The 22,997-nt window shown below is 42.8% G+C and overlaps 2 protein-coding genes across 6 annotated transcripts in view; one reads left to right on the top strand and one right to left on the bottom strand.

Annotated features, from left to right (window-relative positions):
* The window catches only part of SUPT6H (SPT6 homolog, histone chaperone and transcription elongation factor), a 32,723-nt gene extending 20,105 nt beyond the window's left edge, over positions 1–12,618 (bottom strand). The window contains exons 1-6 of one of the 3 annotated variants that reach the window (XM_019423773.2): positions 12,478–12,618; positions 2,809–2,941; positions 1,868–2,026; positions 1,695–1,771; positions 1,146–1,338; positions 828–912 (exon numbers count right to left, since the gene is read on the bottom strand). In XM_019423773.2, the coding sequence (XP_019279318.1) occupies positions 828–912; positions 1,146–1,338; positions 1,695–1,771; positions 1,868–2,026; positions 2,809–2,917 (623 nt within the window). In that variant the 5' untranslated portion in view covers positions 2,918–2,941; positions 12,478–12,618. Of the gene's footprint in view, positions 1–827; positions 913–1,145; positions 1,339–1,694; positions 1,772–1,867; positions 2,027–2,808; positions 2,942–12,436 lie in introns of all 3 variants that reach the window. The other 2 variants (XM_019423774.2, XM_019423775.2) reach the window with 2 other exon arrangements.
* A 61-nt stretch (positions 12,619–12,679) lies between these two features.
* SDF2 (stromal cell derived factor 2) lies at positions 12,680–21,920 on the top strand. 3 transcript variants are annotated; one of them, XM_019423778.2, is made up of 4 exons: positions 12,985–13,098; positions 13,365–13,525; positions 16,237–16,448; positions 20,985–21,920. In XM_019423778.2, exons 2-4 carry the CDS (start codon positions 13,417–13,419, stop codon positions 21,270–21,272), a joined length of 609 nt encoding a protein of 202 aa, XP_019279323.1. In that variant the 5' UTR covers positions 12,985–13,098; positions 13,365–13,416; the 3' UTR covers positions 21,273–21,920. The 3 variants fall into 3 exon arrangements, with proteins under 3 accessions (XP_019279321.1, XP_019279322.1, XP_019279323.1); XM_019423776.2 differs by lacking the exon at positions 13,365–13,525 and having other exon boundaries at positions 12,680–13,098; XM_019423777.2 differs by lacking the exon at positions 13,365–13,525 and having other exon boundaries at positions 12,692–13,098; positions 16,237–16,433.
* Positions 21,921–22,997: the final 1,077 nt, after the last annotated feature.

Here is a 22,997-nt window from a genome sequence, read left to right on the forward strand (position 1 = left end):
CCCAGCACAGACCCTTTACTTGCCCCAAAGGAAATTGAGAAGGTTAAGAGAGAGGTAAATTTAAAAAGTAGGGGCACCTGGGTGGCTCAGTTGGTTAAGCATCAGACTCTTGATTTCAGCTCAGGTCATGGTATCATGGTGGTGAGACTGAGCCCCGTGCTGGGCTCCATGATGGGCATGGAGCCTGCTTAAGATTCTCTCTGCCCCTCACCCACTTGCACATGCACGTGCACGCACACACACGCTCTCTCTCAAAAAGAAAAAAATGGGTCTGCTCTATTTTAAATAAATAAATAAATAAATAAATAAGCAAGCAAGCAAGCATGTTCGCTTTGGAAATAAAGGCTCAGTTGGGGGAGGTTTCTGGGAAAACTATTACTTATGAAAGATAAAAAGCCCATTGCTGGTATGTGCCAGTCTCTGGGGTCAAACCCAACAGGGCAGATAGATCCATATTCTGCTCAGTGGGTCCATCTTCTGCTAAGGTATTACAGTATTCCCTCAAAGCAAAAGCTTTCTTCCGACAAAATTAGACTCAGAATGCCAATACATAAATGAATAGACGTGGAGCTTCAGGTGAAGAGGGAGGCTGATGGAAGCCTACACACGTGTGGCTCCTAATCCCACAGTGGCTCTATTAATATAGACAGTTCTCAGGGCTTCTAGGAGCAGTCTGAAATTCCTGCCCAGTAAAGGTTAGTTGAGTTAGGAAGCAAAATGGTTGAGAGATGGGATGTCCCATTTTTGGCAGAAGCCTCTGATTTCCTCCTTCCTGATGGGGTCTACTCAGGCGCCCATATCACCACCCTGTACCAGCCCCGACTCACGCATCTGTGTATCCAGGAAGCTTTTTCCGCCACTTAGGTTTTTTCAGAGGCTGTCCGTCATCATCCACAATGAAGTCATCGATGTCTGGGTAGGGAAGGAAGGGATTAGTGCTCAGAGGCAAGGGATGAGCCAGGACTGAATGGCTTTAGTTCCTACTATGTGAGTGGCCAGTGAGAAGAGTAGGGAGGCTCCTAAAAACGAACTTCTGTCAAATGTTGGGGGCCCGCAGGTGAAGAATGGTTTCCCATTCTGCTCCTAAGGGCTAGGAAATCCCAACACCCACCCAAACACTGGCTTTCTTGCCTGATGCCACATACCTGATTCCTCATCATCTTCTTCCTCCTCCTCTGGAGGAGCCATGGGGGCCTCCACAGCCTCCTGCCCTTCTTCCCCTTCCCCATCCTGGAAGATTTCCTCGGCAATAGCCTCTTTTTCATGTTCCTCTTTGCCATATTCCTCCTCGTCGTCATCCTCGTCATCTGACATTTTTTTGACACGTCGGTATTTTTGCTAGGGGTGGAAAAAACCTGTCTCAACAGGGTCTGAGAGGACCGGCCTCAGGGTGCCTGCTCTCTAGTCTCACTCCCATTTTCCCCACCACAGTTCTGCTGACCAAGGGAGATGACAAAGAACACACTAAGACATGCTCTTTCAGCACCAAGGCCCACCCTTCAAACCCTGACAAGTCTTTCTCTAACAAGCGCCCAGACCTGGGATGCAAATCTAGTCTCCGCAACACAATGACACTGAGCAACTTTCTCATCCTCTATGCTTCCCACACTGTTCCGGAGGTGCCTCGTCCCCCAGAAGTCACTGAATTTCAAGAGCTTTTTCCTTCACCCCCAGGGACAAAGAATGACACTTACTCCTCTTTTGACTTTGACACCCAAATTCTCCTCAATGAGGTCAAAATCATCATCCTCCAGGCGGTCGTCAAAAGATGCTGGAGAAAACAAAGTGTTACCCATGGTGATGGAGAGGCCCCTTGTCCACTGTAACTTCCACCCCAGCCTCACCTGACTGAGGAGAGACTACTCACTGCGTTTTCTCTTCTTGTGGCCAACATCATCTTCTGAATCACCAGAGTCACTACCCTCATCCTCCTCCCCTTCATCTTCATCGTCATCATCATTGATAAAGCCTTTCAGATTGCCTTGCTCATCCTGATCATCTAGGTTCTCCTCCTCCTCCTCCTCATCTGGAAAATACACATGTTTGAGGCATGGAGTTTGGGAAATGGGCTGGGGTGGGGCAGGACCCCCTGCTTAACTGTGATTCTCCATCTGCTCTAAGCCTAATGATGTGGATGCCATGTGAACTCTTCAGCTTCATCTAAAGATGTAAAAAACATGGCCACTGAGTTCGAGCAGGAGCATCTGGAAAGGACTACCTCATTTCTATGCTCCTCATCTGTCTTTAGGCAAGATAATCTTCCTAAGTACTATGGCTTTTCAAAATCATTACTAGGAGTTTTACAGCCACCAGTAATCTTTGTTTTCCTCTTAATTTATAAGTTCAGCGGCTATATTATTTCTTTCATCCATAATTCTTTTGATAACACTTAAATTTACCTTCCTGTCTTTAAAGCCATTTCATGGTTCTACTCTGCTGAGGATCCTAATGGTTGGGTTTGGCCAGAGAAATAGGAAACTGGGCTCATAAATACCAACACTGCGGGGTCTCTAAAAGAGGAAAACGTTACGCATGTATTTATTTGTTGGTTTCCTGTCTGTCCCCTCCCGCCAATGTAGACTCCATGACTGCAGGGTCTTCCTTTCACATTTCTAGCTCTAGGCGCAGGACCTGGCACATAGCAGACAGATGCTCAGTTAGGTATTTTCTATAAATGACTGAAAATTCTCAAGCTGGTACCTCATGTGTGATAACTTCTGTGCTCAGCCTGAGCCTCTCATCAGCAAGAATCCAACTATCCAAAGCTTAGCAATAGTGGGGAGAAGCTTGAGGCTGGGGCCTCCTCACCGTCATCCTCCTCCTCCACAAATTTCTTGGTGACTCGGGGCACCACTTCGCCTTCATCATTGTACTCTTCCTCTGACTCCTCGGCCTCGCTTTCCACAAAATCAGACATTTTCTCACGGCCTGCCTAAGATGCCTAGAGAAGGAAGGAAGATGGGGATAGAAAAAATGAGACACATGACTTCACAGAGCACTTTAAACCTTTCCACAAACAGCCTTTTAGCCACGTGCCACTGCTCTGCCCCTCAATCATTTCCACCTAGGGAGGAGACAGTAAGAATCAGATGGCTTTCTCTCTTCCATTTTCCACTCTTCCCATGGTTACTCCTCTCGCATGTGCCTTGAGAAAGATGACTGATTACACAGAACTTCTCTACATACAGTTGACTCGAAAACAGCAGGAGTTTGAATTGCACGGTCCACTTATAGGCTTTAAAAAAATTTCTTTTTAATGTTTTTATTTATTTTTGAGAGAGAGCACAAGCAGGGGAAGGGTAGAGAGAAGGAGACACAGAATCTGAAGTAGGCTCCAGCCTCTGAGCTGTCAGCACAGAGCCAGACACAGGGCTAAAAATCCACGAGCCATGAGATCATGACCTGAGCTGAAGTCGGTGCTTAACCGACTGAGCCACCCAGGAGCCCCAGGTTTTTTCCGATAAACACAGCAGAGTACTGTAAACGGATTTTCTCTTCCATACAATTTTAACTTTTTTTTTTTTCTGGTTTACTTTAAGAATACAATATATAGTACATATACAAAATGTGTTAATTGAGGCTTTTGTAAAGTTTTCAGGGAGTCAAAAGTTATATGCAGATTTTCAACTGTGCGGGAGGCCAGTGCCCTTACCCCCTACATTGTTCAAGGGTCAACTGTATGCCAAAGAATTTTATTTCACTTATCATTTGGGAGCAGGAATGGGTGAATGAGGAAAGAATTAGTGTATGGATAATTATATAGGTTGGCATATGGTAGCAGTGATGTTATATGGCTTCTCATAAGAAATTTGGGAAATGAGTGATAATGACAGGCACTTTCATGTACACTATACCTGGCTACTGGCAGAGCCAAAAGGAACATCCTTTTTAATGGATTAAACAACATTTCATGAACTTGAGCCCCCTTATGTGAGTAGTGGTTGGGAGCAGTAGTGGCGTGGAGAAGGGATCTCTTCAGAACCATTAGAACCATAACCCTATTTTTACCATTGACCTCTGCAGCAAAAAAACACTTTGAAAGCAACTTCTGTGGCCTACAAAATAAAGGCAAGATACTTAACTGCAAAGATTGCTGGGCTTAAGAGGAGAAATCATATCCTGGTTCCACCATCTGCCAGATATGTAAACTAAGCAAATTATTCAATTTGTCTAAATATCAGCTTCTTCATCTGGAAAAGAAGAATAGCACTACCTGCCTACCTTGCACAGTAGTTGAGAATATCACATGACACAAGGGAAAGAACCTAGTTTATGGCTTCAATACATGTTAACTGAGTTTGAATTTGAAACTTGGGCCTAATTTTCCTTAGCATTCTGTAATTCTGTACCAACTGATCCCAAATTTGTCTTTTGCTTCCCCATTTTCAGACTCATCCAAAGCCTGGAAATGGCAGTGGATAACCCCAGAACCCTAACCCTAACATGGAGTTTCCTGTGTCTTGTTTGACTTTAAAGTTTTTATTTATTTTTGAGAAAGACAGCATAGCATACATGTGCAAGCAAGGGAGGCAGAGAGAGAGACAGAGAGAGGGAGAGAGAATATCCCAAGCAGATTCCACACTATCAGAGCAGAGCCTGATACAGGGCTCGAAGTCACGAACTGTGAGATCACCACCTCAGCTGAAATCAAGAGTTGGATGTCTAACCGACTGAGCCACCGAGGCCCCCAGACCTTGTAGGACTTTAAAAAACAGCACGCATCTCACAAATCATAACATCAAGATCTTATTCTGGAATCTTGAAGCTGGCTGCTGATAAACTCAACATCACCCCTCACTTTGTCCTGAATGATGGTCCACTGTATTTGTGCCCATTTTCCCCACTTAGACCATATCTAACTGAAGGGCTAATGAAAACCAAGAAAACATAAATGGCAACATGAAAGGCATTACAAGGCACTTGGTGACCCTGTACCAAATAAGCTGTACCTTCTAGGTGCTCTGTACAAAACAGGAACTGCTAAATATCTATCAAATAGATTACTTACTTTTCATATTAGTGCCACCTTCCCAGTGAAACATGGCAGTGGGATGGAAGAAAAGAGGAGGCTGGCTAACAGCTACTTGAAATGCTCTGAGCTCTAGAAGGAGCCTTAAACTCTGTGGCTCTAATTCTTCTGAAAATTACTCTTACTGGTATCAATTGATACCACAATCAATTAACCAATGAACTCAAAGAAACAAAACTGAAGGTACTGAGTTCTGTGTAAAGGGAGGGGCAATGATACGGTCTTATGTTCAATTTCAGGCTGAGGTTTCTTTTCAAGTTTTAATGAATGTCTACCATGTACATACATTCTGCTGAGACGTGGGGGTTTGAAGAGAAAAAGAATTGTTTGTTATCAAGGAGTTGACTTCTAGTAGAAAGACACAGATATGAAAACAAATAAGGACCATAAAATAATTTTTTGTATTATATGCAGAGAGCAGGCATAGGAAGAGAACCAACCCACAACATTCACACAAAACCCAACCAAAACTAATACAGGCCTTTCCTTTAAGCAGTTAAAATAAAAAAAAAAAAAAAGTGCTCAGAGGAATAATAATCACACACCTACCAAGTTCCAGACACTTCAGAAATACCAATTAACCCCTACACTGATCTATGAGTTACAGTACACTTCTCTCTCCATTCAACAAAGGAGAAAACAGATCTCTTCAACAGGGATGAAGTCACTTGTTCAAGCTGACACAAATATCAACTGCAAGAGCTGAGATCTGGGTTAAGGTTTGTCTGTCTCCAAAGTCACAGTTGTTCTACTCTATCAGTAGATCTCTATGTGTGGTCCAGGAACCACCTCCTCCCTTATCTCATGAGTGTACAGTGGAGTTTTCTAGAGGTAACATGATGTGTAGTATCACAACACTGAATGCAGAAGCAGGTATGAAAATCCAGCTATATTCTATTAAGGCAGACGTTAAAAAGAACTGGTGGGAAAAAAAGTAGAACAGTGTCACTCTTTTCACTAATTTTGAAGACTACAGTTTCCATAAAAGTACTGTTTATGTTAAAGTGTAGTGGGCTTATTTTTCCCTCCAGCTTTATTACACGATAGACATATGAAACTGTAAGTTTAAGGTGTATATTGTGTTAATATACCCCTATACAGCAAAATAATTTCTTTTGTGGTGCACTTGTTATAATTTTTAAATGAATTAATATACCCAATTTTAATTTGTAATCTGGTAAATATCAAAATATAAAAATCTCATAAACAGTGATAGATACAACTCAGATACACAAAATGTCTTTGGAGTCTTAAATCATCTTTAAGACTACAAAGGGGTCCTGGGGCACCTGGGTGGCTCAGTCGGTTAAGCAACAGACTTCAGCTCAGGTCATGATTTTTGTGGTTTGTGGGTTCGAGCCCAGCCTCGGGCTCGATGCTGATGTCTTGGAACCTGGAGCCTGCTTTGGGTTCTATGTCACCTTCTTTCTCTGCCCCTCCCCCCTCACACTGTCTCTCTTTCTCAAAAATATAGAATTATATATATTTTTACTTTTGAGAGAGAGCGTGTAGGCTGGAGGAAGGGGCAGAGAGAGAGAGGGAGACAGAGGATTGGAAGTGGGCTCTGGGCTGACAACAGATGTGGGGCTTGAACTCATGAACTGCAAGATCATGACCTGAGCTGAAGTGAGATGCTTAACCAACTGAGGCACCCAGGTTCCCCATCTCTCTCTCAAAAATAAACGTAAAAAAAGAAAAAGAAAAAGAAAAAAAAGGATAAAGGTGTCCTAAGATCAAAAAGTTTGAGAGCTGCTATACTATATGATTGTGACACACCCCACAGGGTGGTGATACGGAAAGTCTTAGACTGATGCTTTTTTCCCCAAGAACTGTGTCCTTAAGGTAATTTACTTGAGTGCTGCCAAAAGTGAGTACCTAAAACTGCTAATTAAATCTGGTGCTCTAATTTTAATCTTGACATCACTCCCCCCCTCCCCCCAGCTCTGAACTAAACCATTAAAAATAGATTTGGGTACAGCAGCCCCCACACACAGCTTGCTTTAATTAGGCTATCAGACCCACAAATTCAGTCTGATAAAGTCTTAACATCTTCACATTAAATGCCAGCTCCTGCAGACCAGATGCCCTCCAGCCTACTTAACAGAGAGAAACAGACAGCCTACCTGATGAAAACAACAGCTTTCTTCTGTCCCGGGGGGCAGCTGGTGCTCTGTGCTACACACAGCTTTCCTTCCAATCCCTAGGTTAGCAATAGAGTACATGCTGTGCCATAGCTGGGGAATGCTTCCAATCTAGCTCACTGCCAAGACTTCCAGCTAAAAGATGTGTGCCAGAAGCAATCCTGACTTGCTGCAGCTTGTGGGAGCTAGATGGGCAGAAGGTGCTGCAACAGCACTGCAGGCTGAGACTGGCAAGCAGCAACTATTCCAGAACAAAAACATTATGTATTTTTTTAAAGTTTATATACTTATTTTGAGAGAGAGGAAGTGTGCACACACACATGAGTGCAGGAGGGGCAGAGAGAAAAAAGGATGGAAAAAGAATCCTGAGCAGCCTCCACACTGTCAGGGCAGAGCCTGATGCGAGGATCGATCCCACAAACTGTGAGATCGTGACCAAGCCAAAACCAAGAGGTGGACACTTAACCCACTGAGCCACCCAGATGTCTCCAAAATACTATTTGCTAGCATAGGATTATTATTAATATGATATCTGAGGTGGGCCCAGTGTAGTTCAGATTTTTTATTTAGTACTTGTGCTCTTGAATTTTCCCCATATTCAGACCATAAGTTAAATCTGATACTGAAATAGGTCTGGAAGGGCCAGGGGTAGTAAAAGGAAGTTTCTCCAGGCAGAAGCACAGCTGCAGTACAAGATGTGGCTCAAAGGGAGAGGCTGGTGGTTACCATGACACTCTCAGGATGAGGAATGGAGCTAGGATCAGATTGCCACAGGGAGGCCCTTGGCAGTCCCTCCTTTTGAACAAGATGATGTTGGAGGCAATTAAAAGGAGACCAGACCAGAGCGAAGATGTCTGTTAATTCCCTCCACTGGCAGCTCAATTAACATTTACTTTTTTTTAAGGATTAAGCTCTGTGCTGGGACTTGGATATATGAAAATGAGTAAAATATGCCTTTTACCTTGGTAGAACTCACACTCTTTCTCAAAAACCTTGTAAATAAAGTTATGATAAAGCATAGTGAACATTGTATTACAGTTATATACCAGGACTATGAGAACAATATGAAGAGAGAGGTCAGAGAATGCCTCAGAAAAGGTGATGCCTGAGTTGAGAGGAGTTAAGAAGATAATCTGGAAAAAGGCAACATGAATAAAGGCTTAGGTCTGAAAGGGCCTAATGGTCTGGGGAATAGCCCCACAAGTCTGATGTGGAGTTTAAACTATAAGGCAGTCTGTATGTTATGAGCAAAAGCCTAGGACTACCCAATTTGAAATTCAAAAACCTAAAAGTTTAATCAATGAAGTATACAGAGTTCACTTATGACAAGTTCTTTTTAACTCAGAACTATTAAAAAAACCCTAATCGCATCAAATCAAGATGTTAAAATAAAAGGTTAGGGGTGCCTGGCTGGCTCAGTCAGCAGAGCATGCAACTCTTGATCTCAGGATCATGATTTCAAGCCCCATGTCGGGTGCAGAGATTACTTTAAAAAATACAGAAAAGGTTAGCTCTACCTAAAATCATTTTAACGTGCACACCACATTTACAGAAAATAACAGCCTTATGATCTTTTCAAATACATAGTATAAAAAGCATTATCGTTGGGGTGCCTGGGTGGCTCAGTCGGTTAAGCTAGATCTCGGCCCAGGTCGCGATATCATGTCATGGTTCCTGGGTTCAAGCCCTGTGTCAGGCTCTGTGGTGATGGTGCGGAGCTTGTTTGGGATTCTCTCTCTCTCTCTCTCTGTCTCTCTCTGCCCCTCCCCCACTTGTTCTCTCCCCCACCCTGCAAAATAAACTTAAAAAAAATTATGGTTAACAATGACTACCAATATTAAGTAATTTAAAATATCAGTTATCTCTTTTCTTTCCACATTTCCTTGGGGAATAAGGAAAGGGCAAAAGAGGAGCAGAAACAACTGAAACATGTAACCGAGTCAGAATCCCTGCAACACAGGGAGTAAGTTACTGAGCCTTGTGCCACACACACTGGGGAACATATAGTTCCTGTCCTAGCACAGGGGCTATCAAACCACAGAGGGCCAGATCTGACACTGCAGTACAAAATCAGATACTGATAACGTATAAGTGAACAGGAGTGGCCTGATTTGGCCAAGGGGCTTTAGTTTGGTGACCCCTGAGCTACAAGTACAGGAGTAATTGAAAGAATTAGTGACCAAGGTACCATGGGAACCTGTGAGAGTAGACTCCAACTTGGGTCTTGAGGAAATGACTTTTTTTCCTTAAGTTTATTCATTTTTGAGACACAGAGACAAAGGGTGAGCGGGAGAAGGGCAGAGAGAGGGAGACACAGAATCCAAAGCAGGCTCCAGGCTCTGAGCTGTCAGCACAGAGCCCGTCGCGGGGCTTGAACTCATGAACCGTGAGATCATGACCTGAGCTGAAGTCAGACACTTAACTGACTGAACCACCCAGGTGCCCCTAGAGGAAATGACTTTGAATAAACACCTTAAGAGTGTGGAGGAGTTAGCAAGGGGAGGAGCTGGCTTCTTTGGTGTAAGTGGTGATGATGGAGAAGGGCACTTCCAGCACAAGGCCCAGAATGTGCTGTGGCAGGGACAGTGAAGGCCAGTTTGACTGGAGAGATGGAGAAGGGTTCATAATGAATTGGGAGTATAGTCATAAGGGCCTTGACAGGATAAGTTAAAGATTTTGGACTCTAAAAGGTGCTGGGAAGTCCCTGTAGGGTTTTAAACAGAATTGACTTAATTTACTTACTAACGCAACAAAGATTCATTTGATGGGTGCCTACTACATGTCAGGCATGTGCAAAACAAAGTCCTTGCCCCTAGGATATCTGTATTCTGGTGTGAGAGACAAACTGCAAACAAAATAAGCCTCTTTGTAAGTACTAGGAAGGAAATACTCTCACCTCTGAGAGGGTGACGTTAGGCTGAGATGTCAAGAATGGGTAGGATGTGGTATGAAGAGCCAGGGGAAGAGGTTCCTGGTAGAAAAGGTGGGCAAGAACTTGGCATGTCCTAAGGCCAGTGTGACCAGAGAATGGTGAAGGCAGCAGAACGGAAGGGGGTTGAGGGGCTGCACAAGTGGGGCTATGAAGGCCAAGGAAAACCACTGGAGTGTTTTAAACAGACTTGACCTGCTATGTGGAAAATGGACAGCAGGGGTATCCGAGTGGAACCAGGGAAAATTGAGGATACTATTGTTGGAGCCCATGCAAAAGACGATAGTGGCTTGGAAGAGGGTGGTAGAAGTAGAAATGGAGAACCTAAGATAGATTGGAAATATACTTTGGAAGTAGAAGTGACAGGCCTTACTAAAAGACTTGGGGGAGGAGAGTGGTAAGGAAAAACAACAACAACAACAACAACAACAACAACAACAACAACAACAACAGGATAACTTTCAGAGGTCTGGCTTTGGTAACCCTGTGGATGAGAGTTAACACTTAGAGAGAGGGAAGACAAGGTTTGGAATGATGGGAAAACTACAACATTCTTTTTGTTATGTTAGATTAGGGACGTCTAAGAGACATCCAAATGGAGCTATTAAACAGGAATTCTGTGTACGATTCTTGAACACAGAGAAGGCTGGGCTAGGGGTTTGAACTTGAGAGTTGCCAGCTTTCAGATGGTTATTAAAGATATGAGACTGGATCATCTAAAGGACGCATGCAGAGAATCCAGGATTAAACTCTGAAGGAAATTCAACATTTAGACAGTAGGCAGAAAGCAAAAGTGGCTAGGAAAGGAGACTGAGAAGGAGCAACCAGAGAAATGGAGACAATCCAGGAGTAAACTGTGTTGCATATTCCAGGGATTGAGGAAGACGACGAGAACAAAGTATCCATGAGATCCAGCAATACAGAAAACACTGGTAACCTTGACAGAAATTTCAACCAAATGGTCAGAAGAGAAGCCAAACTAGTATAGCCTGAAGAATGAATAAAATTCAAGAAAGCTGATACAAGGAGAAATCTGGCTATGAAGGGAAATAAAAAACTAGTAGTTGGAGGGGGATAAGCGGGATACCAGAGCAGAATGTGTATGTGATGGGAGCAGGTTTGGTAGGATTGGGTGACTAATTTGATCCAGGAGTAATAGGAAAAATCCAAGGATTTTACACAGGATTCTGACCATGGCACCATTTATTGAGACCAAGAACACAGGATCAAGGGCAAATTTACGTGCCTCCAAAGCCCATTTATTTCCACTATACTGGGTAGGCTTCTTTTCTTGTGAAGATCTATTGAGAAAGAACTGTGAAACATGCCCGAGCCTCTCTAGACTGCACCACTTCCAGATGTGATTAATCTCTTAATGAGGTTTAAACCTCTTAGAGTAACAATACTATGCTAATCTAATCCAGTAGCCATACAAGATTAAAAGAAGAACATATTTGTATTGGCAGAAGGAACACTAGTGATGGAAAAGGCTCTAAATTCGGCTGATAAGGGAGTAATCATACTTTTGCAATAAATACACTGAAGACTTTAAAACCAGTAACATCCAGATACATAGTGCAGGTAGGCTTTTTTCCCCCGAATAAATTAATCAAATTCAAGACTGTTTACATTCTCCATGTTCATTAATAGCAGCGGTGTAACTTAATACTCCCTTGCTACTTCTGATATTACAGTGAATTTCCACGGATGCATTTTCAGAGAGTTTAGGCCTCCTCTTAAATAAAAATAAGTATCACTTCTTCAAACAACCTAGAAAAAGAACTGCTCCTGCTGGTTCAAGGTACTGCCTGGGGAGAAAGGCAGAAAATGGAAGAAAATGAAGTTTTCACTTAATAGCTCATTCTGATGTTTGGGGTAGGCGGTTGATGAATGCAGGCATCTATATAAAAAGTTCTAATTTTATTTTCAACAATCAGAAAAAAATACCATTTGGCATCACCCTCTAACTTGATGATCGAGCTGCTGAAAGCTCCGTAGGTTTAACATCCCCAGAACAATAAATTCGATCACCTGATCCTGACTCAGAAGCCTTAAGTCCCTTCCATTCCCAATCTTTTGGCGTGGCCCAATTTTCACAAGCTGCGAGAGAAGGACGGAATCCCGGGAAGCCTGTTGATACAACAAGGCGACCAATTCACCGGTTCCGGGTAGCACAGGGTTGGGAAAAGCGCTGAGACTCTAGGCAACTACTCCGGTTTCCTCCTCCTTTTCCTTCATAGAGCAGTGAAGGCCGGGGGCCCCCCCTTCTTCCCGCATACGGCTCCCCAATACCTCTTCCCTTACGGGACCAGGCCCTAGGAGCCTAGTTCCTCTCACCTGCCCCATTCGAGGAACACGCTTTCCAGTCCGAACTTTACCTGCCTGAAGCCCGCCGCTACTCCGGTGCGCTAAGCCCCCACCGACGAAAATGGAGTCGTCGAACCGAGACTGGGAAAAGATAGTACGGACCCACCGCACGGCCCCTCCGCCGCCACCGCCGCCGCTGCTGCGTCAACGTGCTACGTCACTTCCGGCTCCCTGTCACCGGGAGTGGGCGGGCCATTTCTTGCTCTCTCCTCTCACCCGGCTCTCGAGGCTTCGTTTGGGAGGGCGCGGAAACTGGCAGAAGTGGCTCAGGAAGAAAGTGTCGCAGAGGCTTGGGAACAGAGCTTGGGGATCTAAAACGTCAGGCCTGGCTTCTTCCTCAGGCCGCTCTAGCCAAAGGAACCATAAAGACTAGACTAGGGCGTCTCCGTTTCCTCCTCTCTGTGGTTCCGCCCGCAGCTTCCGCTTCCGGGGAGGGGCCTAATTTTTCTTCGAAGATTAGGGTTTCTGCGCTATAGCTAGGATGGCGGTGGTGCCGCTACTGATGTTGGGCGGTTTGTGGAGTGCTGTGGGAGCGTCCAATCTGGCTGTTGTTACATGCGGCTCTGTAGTGAAGCTACTCAATACGCGCCACAACGTGCGACTGCACTCACACGACGTGCGATATGGGTCAGGTACTGCCACCCGGGTTCGGGTGGGCTGGGAAGGCCTGGTAGGCTCCGGAGGGGGCGGGGCCAAGAGAATATCTGAGGGGTGTGGTCTGGGAAGGTTAGGGGATCCTGGGGTTCCTGAGGTTTAGAGGCGGAGAATCGGAGAATTGGGCGTAATAATTATACTAGCTTCTGTCTGGTGAGTTACGTACCGGGCACATTGCACGGATGCTTTTTTGGATTTATGACATTCTTACGAGGTAGAGACGATTGTTACCCTCATTTTACAGATGAGGAAACAAACTCAAATAAATCACATGCTCAGAGACTTGCAGCTAGTGAATGACAGAGACGGGGTTCGAACCAAATCTGTCCAGTTTCAAAGCCTGCTTTCAGCTACTCCAGGCTGGCACTACTCAGTGCGGGAGAGACAGACATGTAGAAAATTACAGTAAGTGCTGTTATCTCTGAAGTCTTGAACTCCAAGACCTCACTTTTTAACTATATTTCCTCTGTTCTAGCTATTTTGTATTTTATACTCGCTCTTCAATCCTTTTCCTTTGTCCTGTTTTTACTCAAATTTACCCTTGTAGAGAATTTAAAGCACTCATTGGAATTGGGGAGGAAATCATTTAGAGGGCTTTTTAACGTAGGACATTAAAATGCTTAGTTGGTGGGTTCATTCAATAAAATTTTATTATGTCCCTAATATTGTTCTAGATACAGGAGATATAGTGAGCCAGTTAGCAAGTTACAGGAAAACAAAAACTGACCAAAAAAAGTTCGGCTAGTGAGATGTGAGAAGCATCTAAGATGATTGCTAGATTTCTGTGTTGGATGACTGATGATATTAGCTAAGAGAAGATGGGGGCTGGTCCATGGCTCAGGATTCTCAAAACTCGTCTGACCAGTTAAACTAGGAAAGGAATTGAGTTGTCACTGTTGGGATGTTTTATAATCCTAGCAGCCATTCAGTGAACACCTACTATGTGCCAGCTTGTTACTTTTTAATTTGATGTAGTTTCCTAGTTTGGATCTACTAAATCAGAATGTGGGAGAGAGGCCTGACAATAGTAATGTGTAGATTTGAAAGTTTTTCAGGTGCTTCTAATGGGCAGCCAGATTTTAGAACCAGATTCAGTCTGGATCTCAAAAGAAAGATCTGTGCTGAGCCTGAGGTAGAGAGTTAAGTACAACATCATTGTACCACAGGGCGGGGAGTTGAAAATATCTGGAAAGTGAGATTGCTCAGGATGAACCGTGGTTCTTCTCAATCTGGTGTCAATTTGAATCCCTTGAAGAACCTGTTGAAGCATGTATCAATACTTTTGTCCTGACCTCCAACGAGTATTTAAGAATAGATAAGGATAGGGGCACCTGGGTGGCTCAGCTGGTTAAGCGTCCGACTTCAGCTCAGGTCATGATCTCTCGGTTCGTGGGTTTGAGCCCCGAATCAGGCTCTGTGCTGACAGCTCGAATTCTCAAATTCTGTGGCTCCTTCTCTCTCTGCCCCTCCCCTGCTCACACTCTGTCTCTTTCTCTCAAAAATAAATAAACATTACAAAAATTAAAAAAAAAAAAAGGACAAAGGTAGACTCTGGGTAATCCAAGATTTAAGGGTGGGAGAAAACTCTACTGGCCATACTACTCTGAACACACTCAATCCCATCTGATCTCTGAAGGATAGGAGAGGAAGTGGAGAGTTGAATGGAATATAAAAAAGTGGAAGACACCAAGTGTAGACCATGATTTAGTGAAGCCTGGCAGTGATCCAGGACAAAGAGAGCTGTAAGGCTGTAAGGCAATAACCAGAAGTCAGGAGGGAGACTTGATTTTCTTTCTTTCTTTCTTTCTTTCTTTCTTTCTTTCTTTCTTTCTTTCTTTCTTTCTTTCTTCTTCTTCTTCTTTTCTTTCTTTCTTTCTTTCTTTCTTTCTTTCTTTCTTTCTTTCTTTCTTTCTTTCTTTCTTTCTTTCTAGATGTAACAAAGTCCATTGTGAGTGGAAGAGGCAATAGCGAGAAACTGGTAGTTTGGCTACATTCACCCAGATAACTGTGGTATAAGGCATAATGTGTTAAGTGGTAAAAGGCGAGTATCGCTAGGGTACTGAAGGCAAAGCTAGGAGGAAAGGTGAGAGTAGCTAGGAAAGTGTCTTGAGTACCTTAAAGAACTGAGTAATAGATGAAAGCCTAGGGAAGAGAATATTCCTGGAGTTTATAAGAGAAAGTGGTCTCTGATATAACTTTACAGAAACTTGACAGGAAATGAAGCTTCATGGGAGGCCATGTGGTAGAGTGGTTAAGAGTGTGAGTTCTAGAGTTGGGCCATCTAGGTTCAACCCCGGCCCTGTGTGACCTTGGGTGTACCTTTCTGACAATGCAGTGTAAAATGGGGATGATCGTAATGATAAGACCTACCTAAGAGAATATATGCATGTATGAAATAAGAATATTCAGGCAAAAGGTTTGGATTGGTATTTGATGTTAAGAAAGTGCTCAGTACACGTTAGCTACCTGGCAACTTTTATTGTATGTTTTACTTTTTCTTTATAACCTTGTAGCTATGTATTTTTAACCCATAGAATTGTACCTCTTGAGGCAGCATCAACCAAATTCAGAGGACTCAAGAATACTTTTATAACATAGATCACTTACAGGAATTAAGGAGCTGCAACAACCGCTTGGATTAAAGTTGACAACAAAAGCTAATCTCCTTTTAATTGTGAAATGTGACAAAAGTAATACATTGTAACGCGATGTGACAGTAATAAACCGTTGAATAATAGTAAATACGTTTCAATTGTATGATTAGACACCTGACAAATCCTAGGTGCTATCCAGGATATTATATATAGGTAAACAATACTCATGCTTCAAAAAAATGAACGTAAGTGCATTTATTTAGTGCCCTTTGATGCAAATGCTTAGAGTTTTCTGACACAGTACAGTGTTAATTACAATTTATCAGACAATACTATGTAAACATGTTTAGTATTTTTCACATATTTTTTAATGCTGTAGACAAAAAAATATTATCAAGCTCAGGGTTTCCTCTCTACTCCTCCAAACCTATTTTATGCACAGGGTGCATTATTGGCCTTAGGAAAGAGAGTGACTGGTTGAGCTCACCCTTTTCCTTCCTTTTTTTTTTTTTTTGACTGCAGGTAGTGGGCAGCAGTCAGTGACAGGTGTAACCTCTGTGGATGACAGCAATAGTTACTGGAGGATACGGGGGAAGACCGCTACAGTGTGTGAGAGGGGAACCCCCATCAGGTGTGGCCAACCCATCCGGCTGACACATGTCAACACTGGCCGAAATCTCCATAGTCACCACTTCACCTCACCTCTTTCTGGGAACCAGGTGTGGTGGCATCCTGTGCATTACTCCATTGAGTGGTCTGATATCTGGGTTCTTAGCTCTTTCTTTTTTAGGTGTAGCTGTTATTTTTGTACAGATCTGGAGAATTGGCTTTGTCTCAAAAGTGTTGAAGGACATTGTTTCTGGTCAAAGTAGAGATTGTGCATCTAGATGAAATCAAGAAATGAGGAAAGAATAGGTATATGTTAGCATATCATAAGTCACCTTGATAAATCCTGCAATAAAGAAGCCCAGTGTTGACACATGAAAAGATGCTGAACATCACTCATCATCAAGGAAATGTGAATCAAAAACCACAACGAGATATCCTTTGTCACAATGGCTATGATCAAATAAAAACAAGCGTTGGCAAGGAAGCAGAGAAAAGGGAACCCTTGTGCACTGTTGGTGGGAATGCCAACTGGTGCAGCCACTGTGGAAAATAGTATGGAGTTTCCTCAAAAAGTTAAAAATAGAAATATCGTATGATCCAGTATTTCCACTACTATTTATCTAAAGAAAAGGAAAACAATAATTTGAAAAGATAGATGTACCACTATATTTATTGCAGCATTATTTGCAATAGTCCAGATATGGAGGCAACCCAAGTGTACATCAGTAGATGAGTGGGTAAGAAAGATTTGGCATAGACATATATACACAATAGACTCAGCCATACAAAAGGATGAGATCTTGCCATCTGTGACAACATGGATGGACCTAGAGGGTATTATGCTAAGTGAAATAAGTCAGAGAAAGACAAATAGCATACGATTTCACTTATATGTGGGATCTAAGAAAACAAACAAAAAGCAGAGTCAGACCTATAAATGTGGAGAACAAACTGATGGTTGTTGGAGAGGAAGGGAGTGGGGAGATGGGCAGCATGGGTGAAGGAGTGTGGGAGATAGCAAGCTTCCAGTCACAGAATGAATAAGTCCCTTTGACATGGATGAAAGCTACAGGATAGGGAATATAGTCAGTGGTATTGTAATAGCATTGTATGGTGACAGATGTAGTTACGCACTTGGGGTGAGCATAACGATATATATAGACTTGTTGAATATACATCTGAAACTGATGTAACATTGTGTTTCCACTATACTTAAAAAAAACAAACAACAGGGGAGCCTGGGTGGCTCAGTTGGTTAAGTGTCTGGCTTCAGCTCAGGTCATGATCTCACAGCTTGTGAGTTTGAGTCCCACGTCGGGCTCTGTGCTGGAGCCTGCTTCTGGATTCTCTGTCTCCCTCTCTCTCTGACCCTCCCTAGCTCGCTCTGTGTCTGTCTCTGTTTCAAGAATGAATAAATGTTAAAAAATAAAAAAAAAAAAACAACAAAACAATGTTTTCCAAACTTTGAATAAAAATCATTATTTTAAATGATGCCAAGTAACCATATTAAGAAAATGAATTAGGTTTTGTGCCACTTTCTTATTTTTATTTTTTAAGTAAGCTCTGTGCCCAGTCTGAGGCTTGAATTCATGACCCCCAATATCAAGAGTTGCATGCACTACTTAGTGAGCCAACCAGGTGCCCTAGTATCATGCTACTTTTTCAAGCCTTGAGCTTTTAGGAGATATGGACCCCTTAATGCCTACTTCCGTCCTACCCCCACTCTGCACATAGTTTTCCATACTAGCATCTTACATTAGGTAAATTTCATGCAGTCTATAAAGTAGTATGGATACACTGATTTTTTTTTTTTTAATTCATTTATTTAGAGAAAGTGCTAATGCCAGCAGGGAGGAGGGGCAGGAAGAGAATCCCAAGTAGGCTCCACACCCTCAGCACAGAGCCCAGCTAGGGGGGTTGAACCCGTGAAACGCGAGATCATGACCTGAGCTGAAATCACGGGTGGGATGCCCAATTCGCTGAGCCACTCAGGTGCCCCTTGTTATCAACCAGAGTCCGAGGTTTGTTTTGATTTCCTTAGATTTTACCTACCGTACTTTTTCTGTTCCAGGACCCCATTCAGGCTACCACATGCCATTTAGTTGTCCTGTCTCATGCTACTCTTAGGTGTGATACTTTCTCAAATTCTTGTTTTTGATGACCTTGGTAGTTTTGAGGGATGCTGGTCAAGTGTATTATAGGGTGCTCCTCTAGTGAGCTCTGTCTGATATTTTTGTCACAATAGATCAGATTTACAAAGGTTTTTGGGAGGAAGGCCACAGTAAAGTGGCATTTTCATAACAGAGTCAAGGGTACATACTGAGCTGCATGATTATGTTGGTAATTGATTACCTTGCTGAAATAGTGTTTGTCAGGTTTCTCTAGTAAAGCTATTCTTTTCTTCCTCCTTTTCATATTGTGTTTTTGGAAGGAGGTCACTGTGCACAACCCACACTTAAGGAATGGGAGTTATACTCCCTTTCCCATAGGATAGAGTAGCTACAAAATTTATTTGGAATTCTTCTGCATGGGAGATTTGTCTCTTTTTACTTATTTATTCAATCATTTATTTATATCAGTATGGGCTCATGAATATTTTATACATTGAGTTATGATCCCCTAACACTGCCTTTATTTTTTGCTCAAATTGTTCCAACTTTTGCCATTGGGAGCTCTTTCATTTGTCTCCTCCGTCCATTTGACATACTCCCATTTTTGTGTATGTGTGTGTGTGTGTGTTTTAAACTGTCCTTTCTGGCACTCAAAGATATTCTAGGCTCATCTTGTATATTTCTTTTTAGTTTTTTCATCTTGTATATTTCTTGCCCCAGTCCTTAGAATCAGCTATTCCTCCAAGAAGGTCTGTTTCCTTTTATCGGAGGATGATATTAGAAACCATGATCTTAGCTCTTACATGAGTTTGTTGCTACTGGGGTGTGTTGGATCTTTTAGGCCTTCTCACCTGACAGAGCAAAGAAACGTGTATATGTATACACATATTACTAAATGTTTATATGCGTAAGGACCTGTATCTGTATTATGTTAAACATGAGTTCCTACTGACATCTCCAACTGCATATAATCCATTACCACTTAAGTCATTCTAGCCTCTTCTCTTTACTTATTTGTAAATTTCCACGCTAACAGATAATCTGGCTCCCACCACTGTTAGTTATTACTTGTTCAGTTCCATATGCAAGTATAGTAGAATTGTTAATTATGTATAGTTCCTTTTGCCTTTAGTCTTACAGACTCTGTTTCCAAATGACTGTTTTATTTATTTATTTATTTATTTAATCTTTTATTTTTATTTATTTTTAAAGAAATATTATTTTGAGAGAGAGAGCGCGAAAGGGGGAGGGACAGAGAGAGAAAGAGGCAAAGAATCCAAAGCAGGCTCCAGGCCCTGAGCTAGCTGTCAGCACATAGCCTCATGCAGGTCATGATCTTGTGGTTCGTGAGTTCGAGCCCCGCATCGGGTTCTGTGCTGATAGCTCAGAGCCTGTAGCCTGCTTCAGATTCTTTGTCTCCCTCTTTCTCTCCCTCTCCCACACTCACGCTTTCTCTTTCTCTCTTTCTCAAAAAATGACTAAACATTAAAAAAATTAGGGGCACCTGGGTGGCTCAGTCACTTGAGCGTCTGACTTCGGTTCAGGTCATGATCTTGTAGTTCGTGAGTTCGAGCCCTGCATTAGGCTCTATGCTGACAGCTCAGAGCCTGGACCCTGGTTTGGAGTCTGTGTCTTTGTCTCTGTGTCTCTGCTCCTCCCCTGCTTGTGTTCTCTCTTGCTCTCAGACATAAACATTAACATTTTTTTTAAACAATTAAAAAAAGGACATGCTTAACCAACTGAGCTGCCCAGATGCCCCTGTAACTTTTCTATTGCAGTAGAAATTCTGAATATTTGGCTTTAAGGGGAATGGGATTAGGAGAGAAGTGGAAGAGAGACTGCTATCACTTATTCTATTATTTCATTTAGTTCTTACAATTATTCTATAATGTGATACTGTCATCATTTTTTAGATGAGAAAATGAAGGCTCAGAGGAGTTACACAGGAAGGAATGGAGCTGGGGTTCAAGGTCTGCCAGTCTCCAGAGCCCATCCCCCTTTGTAACTTGTGTTGCTCACCAGGTCACTTAAAATGTAGTTAAGGGAATGGGGCAGGAATACTTCAAGTCAAAGAACAAGAGTAAGACTGTAATAGAAAACATAAGGCAAGCATTGGATTTCTTGTAAAGTAAGTGTTTGGAACATAATCCTAGGGCAACTGATTTCATGTCCTTTGTGTCTTTTTATTTATTTATGTATTTTAATGTTTTTATTTATTTTTGAGACAGAGAGAGACAGAGCATGAGCAGGGGAGGGGCAGAGAGAGAGGGAGACACAGAATCCGAAGCAGGCTCCAGGCTCCGAGCTGTCAGCACAGAGCCCGACGTGGGGCTCGAACTCACACACCGCGAGATCATGACCTGAGCTGAAGTCGGACGCTCAACCGACTGAGCCACCCAGGCGCCCCACGTCTTTTTATTTTTAAATAACCCTGGAAAGCCTCTTATTTTTCACCTTGGGTAGCCTTAGTTTTCTTCCCATTCCCTCTCTGTCTCCTTTCCGAGCCTATGTGTCAGTCATGCTAATATTGCAACCCTTTGTGTCTTTCAGGAAGTGAGCGCTTTTGGTGAGGAGGGTGAAGGCGATTATCTGGATGACTGGACAGTGCTCTGTAATGGGCCCTACTGGGTGAGGGATGGTGAGGTGCGGTTCAAGCATTCTTCCACTGAAGTTCTGCTGTCTGTCACCGGAGAACAATACGGTCGACCCATTAGTGGGCAAAAAGAGGTACATGGCATGGCCCAGCCTAGCCAGAACAACTACTGGAAAACCATGGAAGGCATCTTCATGAAGCCCACTGAGTTGTTAAAGACAGAAGCTCATCACGCAGAGCTATGAGTCTGGAAGCTGTGAGCCAGTGCCACCGCACAGTGTTCATGACATTTGCTGCTGCTGCTCCACCTTGGGATCCCTGCCACAGGCTCCCCGGGCAGTGGCCTTGTCACCACTGAGATGAAGATGCATGACAGAATACAGTGGCTGTGGCTGGAAGCTTCAGCCCTTCACACTTGAATTGGTTGTTCTCCCAGACTTTGGGTCAGTTCTTTTTGAGTACAGGACTTGCTGGTGAAGGAGCACATACTTTTTGTTCGTATTGATAAAACAGAAACTGAGGGAGATACCTCTCTTAGTTGGGAAATTTTTACTCCTCAGAAGCTTGGCATCATGGATTATTGATGTGTGACTTTTCTCCTACTTTCTCCAGAATGATAAAGAATTTCATTATTAGTCATCATGTTGTCATTTATTAGGTGTGCTATTTCATAATCTGATTGATCCTTGAGTCTTACAAGAGTCACCGCTACTACTCTTGAGATGCTGGAAACCTTTGGTGTGGGCCCTTTTAAGAGCCTTATTTGCATCCAAACTTTTTCTCTGTTTCCACTTTCCGAGCACCTCAGTTTTACTAGATTTTTGACTAATTATGGCTAAAGACCCTCAAGGAATACAGCTTAATAAATAGCCAATAAAATGTTTTACTCTGAATTTGTTACTGCAGTTGAGAGAAAGGGTTAAGTGTAGTAAGAAGGAACCAATATTTATTCACTGCTAAAACTAGATACCGTACTATAGTTCTTACCTCATTTAATTTTCACAGAGGTATTGTAGGGTAGATCTTAACAGTTTTACCAATGCAGAACATAAAGGTTTAGTAACTGTGTGAATTTTTTTTTTTTTAAGTTTATTTATTTTGAGAGAGAGAGAGTGCAAGCAGGGTAGGGGCAGAGAGCGGGGGCGGGGGGGGTGGTGGAAATAACAAGCAGGCTCTGTGCTGTCAGTGCAGAGCCTGATGCAGGGCTTGAACTCAGGAGCCGTGAGATCATGACCTGAGCCGAAATCAAGAGTTGGACCCTTAACCGACTGAGCCACCCAGGCACCCCAACTGTGTGAATTCTTATTTTATTTTATTTTTTTAACGTTTATTTATTTTTGAGACAGAGAGAGACAGAGCATGAACAGGGGAGGGGCAGAGAGAGAGGGAGACACAGAATCTGAAGCAGGCTCCAGGCTCCGAGCTGTCAGCACAGAGCCCGACGTGGGGCCCGAACTCACGGACCGTGAGATCATGACCTGAGCCGAAGTCGGCCGCTTAACCGACTGAGCCACCCAGGCGCCCCAACTGTGTGAATTCTTAAAGCTAATAATTTAAGGATAGGAATCCAGCTGTGTCTCTCTCTCTCTTTTTTTTTTTTTTTTTTTTTTTTTTTTTTTTTTTTTTTTTTTTTTTTTTTTTTTTTTTTTTTACTGCATTACACTTGTGTTTTGCTCTTGGATGATAACTGCTTCGTTTTGGACAAATGTAGGGATATCTTTCTCTGAACGGGGGGTAGAAAACTTTTGTTCTCTGCTTACCTCATTTCTTCCTTTTTGTTTCTGGGTCAATTCTAAAAAGTTTGCTCCTAGGTCTTTCAAGCATGGTTGTGGTGAACAGAAGTGTCTGCCATCTGCTGGAATTTCAGTGACTAGCAGGTCTTTTTATTTTTAGAAACATTTTTTGGGGGGTAACTGGCTGGCTCAGTCCATGGAGGGAGGGTGTGACTTGTTCTCGTGGTGGTGAGTTTG

Source organism: Panthera pardus, unplaced genomic scaffold (assembly GCF_024362965.1).
Source record: "Panthera pardus isolate Hobbes unplaced genomic scaffold, ASM2436296v1 HiC_scaffold_3, whole genome shotgun sequence".
Lineage (NCBI taxonomy): Eukaryota > Metazoa > Chordata > Mammalia > Carnivora > Felidae > Panthera > Panthera pardus.